The 10,359-nt window shown below is 39.2% G+C and overlaps 2 protein-coding genes across 2 annotated transcripts; one reads left to right on the forward strand and one right to left on the reverse strand.

The window, feature by feature from the left end:
- Positions 1-879: 879 nt before the first annotated feature.
- On the reverse strand, positions 880-3,288 carry LOC148893888 (melanoma-derived growth regulatory protein-like). Its single transcript, XM_089004131.1, has 5 exons — positions 3,065-3,288; positions 2,726-2,859; positions 1,356-1,411; positions 1,037-1,123; positions 880-929 (listed from the first exon to the last, which is right to left on the reverse strand). The coding sequence occupies exons 1-4, from the start codon at positions 3,177-3,179 to the stop codon at positions 1,120-1,122; spliced, it is 309 nt and encodes a 102-aa protein (XP_088860257.1). The 5' UTR covers positions 3,180-3,288; the 3' UTR covers positions 880-929; positions 1,037-1,119.
- Positions 3,289-3,571: 283 nt separating this feature from the next.
- On the forward strand, positions 3,572-9,347 carry gemin2 (gem (nuclear organelle) associated protein 2). Its single transcript, XM_089004522.1, has 10 exons — positions 3,572-3,857; positions 4,205-4,289; positions 5,660-5,749; positions 5,851-5,910; positions 6,346-6,462; positions 6,539-6,583; positions 6,687-6,755; positions 8,447-8,557; positions 8,671-8,729; positions 9,062-9,347. Exons 1-10 carry the CDS (start codon positions 3,736-3,738, stop codon positions 9,099-9,101), a joined length of 798 nt encoding a protein of 265 aa, XP_088860648.1. The 5' UTR covers positions 3,572-3,735; the 3' UTR covers positions 9,102-9,347.
- Positions 9,348-10,359: the final 1,012 nt, after the last annotated feature.

Here is a 10,359-nt window from a genome sequence, read left to right on the forward strand (position 1 = left end):
CCTTGCAGAATGTTGTCAAACTGTGTGCTGGATTCAGTTTTGTCACCTTCATTGTTGTCTTTTCTGAAGGGTAAAATCTTGCTGATCCCAAAATCAAACCAAGAAGAATATACTGTCGGTTTCACATCCACATCTTCTGTACTAACTTGTATTGTTTCTCTGGTGCCCTGGTCATTCAGGTCAAACCCCAGTGTTGTTGACAGACCATTTGCAAGCCAACCCAATGTCCCAATGTCATTTATTTTCTTCTCTTGTACTCCTTGTGTTTCAATTTCGAGATGCAGCTTTCTGCCTCTGAAATTTTCGACCGCTGCTGTTTTCACATCCAGCTTGCTTTCATCGTTATTCTCTTTTTCTGCAGAAGAGTCTGCTTTTTCATCACCTCCAATGCCAAGCCATCCACTCATGGTTGAAGACTCAACAGTTTTTCTGTCCTGCTGTCCTCGGTTTTCATCGTATTTGGCAGAGTCAGATTTTTCTTCACTTCTCAAGCCCAGCCATCGGGCTACTGAAGATGTGAGCAAATCTTCTGGCGTGAAACTTTTCTCATGTACTTCAGCTGGATTTTCAGGTTCCTCCTTTTTTTCTACATCGAACCAGCCTGTGACTGAAGAACTGAGCCAGGAAGAGGGGGATGACCCACCTTTTTCCTTCAGTTCCACAGCAGTTTCAGGTGATTCCTGTTTAGTCTTGGCTGCACCATTGTCCAAATTTCCAATCTCTTCTCTTGATGTGCTATAAGATTCTGGAGCAGAATCTTTCAATGTTTCAGCATTTGTATCATCAGTGTAAATGCTTGTTTGACTTGTTGCAAGCTCCTCGGGCTTCTTCAAACCACAGTCATCGTCATCATCATCATCAGCATCGGTGTTCAAATGACTGGAGTCAATGGGATAGCCAAATTCATCGATACATAGAAAATCGGATTCCTGAATGAAAAGAGAATGTGCAATTTAGATTGCAAAGAAAGATATTTCACCCTTCACACTTCTAATGTTAGAAAGGTATGATGACAACTCAATTAAAGTATGCTTACTTGTGTTAAAACTATTATCTCCTTAGTTGCATATGTCTGTTCCTCTTTCACAGCTTCTTTTGTAAAATACCCAAACTGTTTGTTCATCTGAAATCAGAAAAAAGTGGTTCAAACATCCAGATTTGTTTTTACCTTGTCCATCCGGCCACGGGAAAACAAAGTCCAATATTTGTATTCATCATAAAGTGTCGATGGGTTATGTTGAAAGTCACAGATACATGAAATTTGATTTTATTTGGAGCCAGGAGAAAGAACGCAACCAGGCCGTAGTTTGAATGAAAGTGATGAAGTTCTGATGACATGATGCGGGGGTCCTGACCTCAATTCTCTTGGGTCGCTCTTGTGCCTGTTTTCCATCTCCTGGCTCCAACACACCTGGTTCAAATAATCAGAATCGTTCTCATGCTGCTTCAGAGGTGGCTGATGAGCTGATAATGTAAATTAGGGTGTTGCAGATGGGAGAGATAGAAAGCAAGCAGTCTGGAACTGGACATACCGTACCTCCGTTTATGCATGGAGCCCATGCAACCAAAACACAGGGCAAACGTTTCACTATTCAGTCTCATCGTACACCGGTTGCCAAATTACAGGAAGGGTCAGTACATTTTTATTTTCCTGTAATGTTGATTAAGCATGTTAATGTTCAAACTGTGTGTAGTGGTCCATTTTTTAAATGTTTAACATGCACATTATTGTGCATTAACTGTTCAGATGTACTGTATTTAACGTTTATAACATTGCATTATCATGTAATATTTTATAACTTTTTGTTTTCACACATTTAATTAGTTACCAGGTTGACCCGGTAGGGCAGGTGGTTAGAACGTCAACTTCACAAGTTGAGAGGTACCAGGAGGAGTTTGCGCGCTCTCCCTTTGCTTGCATGGGTTTTCTCCGGGTCCTCCGGTTTCCTCCTACATCCCAAAAACACACTTGGCGGGCTGATTGGACATTACAAATTGTCCATTGGTGTGAGTGTCAGTGCAAATTGTTGTTCGTCTCTGTGTGCCCTGCGAAAAGCTGGCAACTGCTTCAGGGTGTCCTCCGCCTTTTACCTGAAGAGAGCTAGGATAGGCTTCAGCACCCCCTGTGAGCCGAGTTATTATAAAGTTGTTTGGAAAATGAATGAATGAATAATTTGTTATTTTTTTTTAACTTTTATGTGCAATACATTGTATTTTAATTTTTGGGTGTAGTTTTTTAATGTTCTTATATTTAACGGCATGGTTAATGTTCAAACTGTGTATAATGTTACAATGGCCTACAATAATATCAAATGTACTTCAAAATGCCTCGTTTTTTATGAACAGTTTTACCTACTATGCTGTAATATTTTACTGTTTGGCTTGATGGTGATGGTGGTTGGAGCACTGTTTTTTTACTCTGTGTACTGATACATTTGGAAAACCCTGAACTTTTGTTGCTTTGCAGTAAAAAATATTTCTGGATTTGCACCAATCTGTTTTGAGTGTTATTATAGTTGAATCACTTTATTTACACTTTTTTTATTCGTATACAGTACATTCTGAATAGATTTAATGCAACACACTACCACAGAAGCTTCAGAAAGTCAGAATATTGTGACAGCACCATTGTCTCATATCATACCAAATTAGCATAATCAGACCATTCCTTATTTTGAAATATTATTTCTTGTCATACAGAGGATGATAAATAGTCAAAACGTACACTGCCTGCCCAAAGATGGCTCTTCTTTCCTGTCAGTTTGTGATACACAAAGATGGTTTCTCCTTGCCGGAAGCTTAGGTAACGACAATCCTTTCCATGGTGATCTCTGACTGCCTGTACTCTGCTCATTAGGCCTAAACACATAGTAGAGACAAAATGAAAACATATATAAAAACTAATAATAATAAAACGCACACACACGCACGCCCACACAAATAAAAGCACTAAAACACGCACACACACACACGGTTGATATCATAGTAAGGAGTCTTTGGAATAAAACAAAATGGTGTACTTTTTATAACTTAGAACGTCGGTTTGGACTACTGTCCAACTTACTTTCACACTGTGAATCGCCACAGATCTTGAAGTCAGACAGTAATCCCCCACTCAGTTGTGGCCAAAGCACCAAAAACAAGTTTGTACTCACAATAACAGCCTGTGAAAGAGGCATTCTTGATGGTTCAAAGATAATACGTCAGGTGAGAAAAGACGCTTTTTGAGAAATGATCTCAACTAGTTGCTGAAGCTATGTTTAGCTCTCAAAGGGGAACCAGCCACGATTAGATCTCGCACAGGATAATCATTAACTTTGCAAGGAAATTATAATTACATCCCAAGTATGTTTGTTTCGTTGTTATGGGTTAAATTCTAGCTTTTATAATTTATATAGATATATAAATGAACAATTAAATATCCAGGGAAAATCCACTAAAGTACAGTTTTAATGTAATATTGGGAGAAAAAGTTTCACATTTTTAGACTTTGCCCTGCTCCAGACAATGACGACACACGTGACGCATTTGTCATTCGCCACTATACAGCCACTGCTGGTAACGTGTTTGTAACTAGCGACGTCATCAAGTCGCGTTTTACGGCAAGATGGCGTCCTTCCTAATCTTTTTACAGCGTCTGTGAAATATAACAATTCTTTTTTTTCTTTCCGGAGCATTAACAGCCTCCTTCAATTGAAAGTTCATTATTCGTGTTAGCATACGTAGCAGCATAACATGAAGTCCGACGTGGAAGATGTAATGCCACGGTTGCTGCCCATTGAATGCGGAGACACTTCGTCGGTCCTCAACCTAGATGGTCCCCCGAGAAACCCCCAAGAATATCTCCGACAAGTCCAGTATGGCCACGTGAAATTCCACATCTTACCTTACTCCTAGTTCATGACTGACATTCTATTTATTTTTATGATACAATTACTAGCAGCATCCCGATGTCAACTACTACACACTTCCACCTCACTTAAAACATGCAGTACTACTCGTGCGCCCAGGTTTTCTGATTAAACGTTTTAAGTCATCCCACTAATGCGTAATGTTGTACAATAACCGGTAAAACGCATTACCTCTAACTAGTGCACCATTGTCGTTGCACTTTGTAGTATAGAACTTTATTGGATAATATTTGCTATCATCTTAAGGTCCATGTAATAGTATGCTCAATCGATGTCTGTTTCACCCCTTTCAGGTTGGAGGCAGCGTTGTGTCCAGAAGTGGTGGTTGCTACGATTGACCCCAAGAAGTTAAAGAAGCAACAAACGGTCAACATATCTGTAAGTCATGTGTGCTTTCATTCATGGATTTGTTTGTTTCTTTATCATTCAAATTTGTCGCTGTTTGCATACATTTATTCGTCTCCATTGCTGAATTTGTTGATGTTCTAATTTAAAAAGTAGGTATTTAAGGCTTCTGGGTTGTTTCTTTATTATATTATATATTATATTCTGAGCATTGTTTAACAATTTTATGAAGCCAAGGCACATTGTTAAATCTCATTGCACACCATCAAAAATGTAGATAACCAGGGTAAATAATTGCCATTGCCAATAGTTTTACCTTGTCACTGCGCCGTTTACCTGATTTTGTATCAGATTCCAGCCTTTTTTTAGGTCTGCAGTCTTGTTCCTGACATCTTAAGACGCATCTTTTAGTCTTGCTCAAGCAGGTAGGTAATAGGTAAAGAAATGATTAATTCTTTTACAATCTAGAATTGACAGTATTTGGCAATTGATTCCATGTGTACAGGACACTCTGGGTGAGCTAGCGATACTGATCAGGTTTTTTTCCACTCATTACAATGTTCCAGGATTTTACAACGTTTATTGTGTTTGTATTCATTTGCAACTGATATCTTGTCTATAATTCATAGTGAGCACTAAACAACCCAACTTCTTTGTAGCTATGCAAAATGAGAAATTCAGCAGCCGATCAAATTGTTCCCCCTCTCTCTACACAATTGAGGAGTAAGAGCGGGGAACTCGTCGAGGAAAATTAACGATGTAATTTTATCCATTTGCAGGTTTTAGGGGTATGATGATGCATCCCTCCCGATTCGATTCAAATCAGCATTATGTGTGGCGATTAGATTTATATCACCATCGTTATTTTACTGTGATTTGCGATTCAATATGACAGTAATTGTTCCCCCTCCACCGCAAATAACACATTTTTTTTTATAATATACGCAAGTTGAATCATGTACTTCAATCAATGCAACCAGATGAAAGCCAGTTATTCTTTCTGATATTTATTTTGAGCCAAATGCTGGTGGTGTAACATCACAACGTTGCTGATCACTGGCATCAGCGGTCAAGAAGGCACCATAGCATTTTGACCATAGGCGCTTATAAATGAAATGTATTATTATTATTATTGTCCATTTTATTGTTTTTTTTTCTGTTTTGGTCTGACTGCATGGCTCTGGCACTGGCTGGTTCAGATGACATAGTGTGACTCATGACAATAAATAGGCCTTACGTTGGAGGAAAGTGGTAGCATCCCTCGTGCTGTTTGAAAAATCCGGAAAAAAATATTCTAAATTTGAACATTGATCCATTTGCAAATAAACCTCAGATAGTTTGGTGAATAAAATATACTGTTGCTCAAATATGTTTGACTCACATGACCACTGAATGTGTTCCAGGTGGCAGAGTGCCATGCTGCTCCAGCTGGATTTTCCCCTGGCTTAGATTGGCAACGGAGGCAAGTCAGCAATTTTTCCGATGTCAGACAGGTGATTAAAAACAACAAATTACGCTATACATACATAAATATGGATCTTCATTGTAAAAGGGCACCCCTTTTACAATGTGACCTTTTTTGATTTTCGCTCAGAGTATCACAAAGAACAGACACCGCTGGAGCAGCCACTCTCTTGATGAGAATGTCGTCATGGTGATAATTTGATCATTATTATTTCCGTATTTTACAGTGTAGAAGGCACACATAACTTTAAGGTGCACCCCCAATGAATGGTGTATTTTCAAACTTTTTCCATATACCGTAAAGTCTCGTTATATCGATATCGATTATATCGATAGTACTGCTTATTACGATGCTATTTCTATGAACGCAAGGAGAAAATTTACATGTATTTATTTCCTTCATTTTAATGTTTATCTTGAGCAATATTTAATATGGCTAAATAAATGTATTTATTTCCTTCAACATACAAAGCTCACCTGCATATAAGGCGCAAGGTCATCTTTTGAGGAAAATCAAGACTTTTGGTTGCGCCTTATACACCGGAAAATACAGTATTATTATTATTTTTTTTTGCTAAGGATCTCAGCGAATGGATGCCAATTATATGCAGTTGTTTATCTCCAGCCAATGCAAGTTGATGAGGAAGGCTGGAAGCAGTTTTGTTTAGGAGAACAAGTCTCTCAAGGTACATTGTCCTCGCACGCAGATAACAATGCAGCGGCAGGGCTGGACTACAACAAGGTTGGATTAAATAAGATTTGCATTCTTCTGCATGTACTGTAATTGATTGAAATCTAGTAGCAAAATTGTTGTTCAGGTTGGCTTCCCGCCCTTCCTGAGCATCGTCAGCCGATTCAGTCAGGTAAGTTTGGTCCAATGGAGCCACCATAAGTTTGGTCCAATGGAGCCACCATAGCTTCCATTCAGGATCAACACTGTCCTTTTTCTATTTGCTTTGTCTGCAGGCTACCGTCCTGACGGTCTTGGACATTCTCATTAGTTGTTTTGAAGAAGGAGATTTTGTCCCGCAGTTGGTGAGTTGACATCAGTCTTTTGTTAGGTCCCACTGTAGGACGTGCATCCAATGAGCCCTATTTAAATGCAGTAAAGTCTCGTTATATCGATATTCTCGGGAGTCGGAAAAAATAGTGATATAATCGGACTATCGATATATCCGATCCTGCGGGCATGTAATTTTCTCCTTGAGTTCATAGAAATAGTATTATCGTAATAAGCAGTACTATCGATATAACCGATATCAATATAACGAGACTTTACTGTACTTTTGCGATACGATATATATATATATATATATATATATATATATATATATATATATATATATATATATATATATATATATATATGTGTATGTATGTATGTATATATATATATATATATACAGTAAAGTCTCGTTATATCGATATTCAAGGGAGTCCGAAAAAATATCGATATAACCGGGACTATCGATATATCCGATCCTGCGCCGAACTGCATTAAACAAAAGCCGCCAAAAGACGGCAGCCAAGCGCCATATAAGAAACGGAGCTGGCCATTAGCTCCCTTTTTTTGGGTGAGAGATGTTCCCCCAATGTTGCCTCAAAATGGCACATATAATTCTTTAATGATTGTAAACATGTATGCTTTAATCTTCAGAACTACAGTGTATTTGAAACATATTCATAACTGGATGTGTAACAAGAAAGCATATTATCCGAATCTGAAGCCATTGTTTGGATTCACAAGCAATGCAAGCCGTCTTGGCGTGAAGTCATTTTTATTTGCATTTGAATAAAAAGTCGGCTGTCCTTTAATACACAGTATGGAATGTTAATAATTTTCAAAATCATCGCGCTTCAGCAGACAAAACAAGAAACATTGTTGCAAAAAACGATTGCATTCATATACAGTACAGTGGGCATGTACATAACACAACAGGGAAACTGCAACGCTTACATCTTACTGTATTATGTATACAATTTAAAAAAGTCATCAATCTTCTTCTGCTTCCCATTTTTACCTTTTAACACAAACACATCAATCTCATCTGCTACACACGAGCTAGCGTCTGAAAATGAAAATGGCTCTGCTACACGGGTGCTGGGCACGTAACCAAGTCACTTGACCAAGTCGACCAATGGCGCGACTGATGGCGTGACATGTAACCAAGACACGTGACCAAGTTGACCAATGGCGCGACCGATGGCGTGTCACGTGACAAAGTCACACAGCCAAGTCGACCAATAGCGCGACCGATGGCGGCTCATGTGACCAAATCGACCAATGGCGCGACCGATGGCGGCTCACGTAACAAGACACGTGACCAAGTTGACCAATGGCGCGACGGATATATCGATATAAACAACAAAAATGGCCGGCAGGGGATGAAAAGGAGCACCGTAATAACCGGATTATCGTAATAACCGGGTATCGTACTAAACGGTACTAATTATACATAAAAAGACTAGAAATGTGCAAGGGAAATGAAAATAGTATCGTAATAAGCGGTACTATCGATATAACGAGACTTTACTGTATATATATATATATATATATATATATATATATATATATATATATATATATATGTGTGTGTGTGTGTGTATGTATATACATGTATGTGTGTGTGTGTGTATATATATTGTGGTGTGTGTATACAATATATACACACCATGTAATACACACCATGCCAAATTAATTCCCCAATCCCACCGCACCCCCGCAGGGCCGCTGGTTGTATGCACTGTTGGCCTGCTTGGAGAAACCATTGCTGCCTGAAGCCCATTCTTCAATTAGGCAGTTGGCTCGGAGATGTGCTCAGCTGCGCAGCAACCTGGTAAGATGCAACAAGGGTTTTTTTTGATGGACCGAGGATTGTTTCCGAATGTGTGTCAAGTTGGGACTTCAAAATGACACCCTCAACTGACTTGTCTGGACTGCTTTGTGCAGGCGAGTCTCGATGATGACAACTTACCTGCCCTCAATCTTCTCATCTGTTTAGTTGCAAGGTAATCGGAGCCTAAAATCTACATCATCACAGGGGTGTCAAACTCATTTTTGTCACATGCCACAAGGTTACGGTTCCCCTTGGAGGCCCGTTATGGATTCCATACGACAATTAGTATTCGGGTTTCACGGGCCATATAAAATTATGTGGCTGGCCAGATCTGGCCTTCGGGCCTCGAGTTTGACATTTGATCCAGTACATGGAATCTGCTGGCTGTATTAAGTATTGTCATCTTATTGATGGGTGAATTGGTAATCAGTCATTGTTTTTCATCTCACGATAAAAAAACCTGGAGTGAATATTAAACTCATTTTATCACTTGTTTTTATGTAGATACTTTGAGCAAAATGACTTGGCAGACCAAGCGGAGTGAAAGTTTTTCAGTTTTTTTGGGATATTACGGATGACAAATGGATCCCAGCATGACAACCTGAAGGCTGCAATCAAGTTAAAAAAAAGGAAAACTGTGGACAACTGGACTGTTTACAGGTACCCTGTTGAGGAGGTCATGCAGTTGTCAGAGCAGTCACGGGTCTGATCATTTTCATCTGAGTGATGATTTAACAGAATTTCATATGTGGCATGAATTCAAGATGAATCTATTAAACATTGGTGACCAGATATTCGGTGCAATTCAACAAGCACCTCAGAAATGTGTTTTGTCATCATTCTATATCAACAACGCGTTATGGGACGGATGACGACAGTAAAAATGAACACATCTCGAATCAACCATTTCTTTTCATTTTTTTAAATTTCCGGACGACACCGCGCACCTGAATATAAGCGTCACCCAGTACATTATTTAGAACATACATAAATCGCACCCGACTATAAACCGCATGTTTATAAAGAAAGATGGGACACAGAAAATGTTTTAAAATTTTTAATAATATATCTTAAAGGACAACTGACGCCTACGGACAAGTTGTGTCCATAATTTGTAAAATCACTTCAAATGACTTGTACTGAGCGTATTTTACGAAGATTCCACCATATATTAGCTGTATTTTACCTTTCAAGACTTGCGCTGAATATTCCGGAAGTCTTGTTTTTGAGTTGGTGACGAGTCCTGACGTCGCGTCACGGAAGGAACGCCCCTGACCGAGAAAGGACACACTGTAGCAGTCCTTTCATCATCTCAATGCATTTTGCAGTACTTTGTTTGGTCTGAAAACTTCCTGTTGATCCGTGTTGATGGCAAAATTAGAAGGAAAACACATAAATAACACAATGGTGAATCGTGTTGCACCGAGCAACTATTTGATATTCGCTGACAAAAATTCCCAGGAGACAAATAAGCACATTTCCACGGAGCTTGGTCGCCATCTTCTGCCTTTTTGGGTGCTACATTTCCCCCCCAGATGCCTCAAAATGACACGGAATAAATTATTTAATCGATTGCAAACATGTATGCTTTCCTCTTCCGAACTATTTGAATATTCATAAATGGGTGAGTAACAAGAGAGCATCTTCTCCGAATCCGAAGCCATTGTTTTGATTCTCGAGCAAGGCAATACGTCTTGGCGTGACACCAAGAACAAGGGGGCGGGACCTTATGAAACTGCCCACTTCCGGTTTCAATTTGAATCAGAATCATCTTTATTGCCAAGTATGTAGAACACACAAGG

Source organism: Hippocampus bargibanti, linkage group LG09, assembly GCF_051943395.1.
Source record: "Hippocampus bargibanti isolate YZ-2025 linkage group LG09, ASM5194339v1, whole genome shotgun sequence".
Lineage (NCBI taxonomy): Eukaryota > Metazoa > Chordata > Actinopteri > Syngnathiformes > Syngnathidae > Hippocampus > Hippocampus bargibanti.

Excerpts from the sequence above, each read along its gene's own strand:
- gemin2 (XM_089004522.1), top strand. The coding sequence starts at position 3,736 with ATGAAGTCCGACGTGGAAGATGTAATGCCACGGTTGCTGCCCATTGAA. Across the intron at positions 4,290-5,659 it reads AACAAACGGTCAACATATCT|GTGGCAGAGTGCCATGCTGC; the intron begins GTAAGTCATGTG and ends AATGTGTTCCAG. Across the intron at positions 6,756-8,446 it reads GAGATTTTGTCCCGCAGTTG|GGCCGCTGGTTGTATGCACT; the intron begins GTGAGTTGACAT and ends GCACCCCCGCAG.
- LOC148893888 (XM_089004131.1), bottom strand. The coding sequence starts at position 3,179 with ATGCCTCTTTCACAGGCTGTTATTGTGAGTACAAACTTGTTTTTGGTG. Across the intron at positions 2,860-3,064 it reads TGGCGATTCACAGTGTGAAA|GCCTAATGAGCAGAGTACAG; the intron begins GTAAGTTGGACA and ends CTATGTGTTTAG. Across the intron at positions 1,412-2,725 it reads GCCATCTTTGGGCAGGCAGT|GTGTGTTGGAGCCAGGAGAT; the intron begins GTACGTTTTGAC and ends TATTTGAACCAG.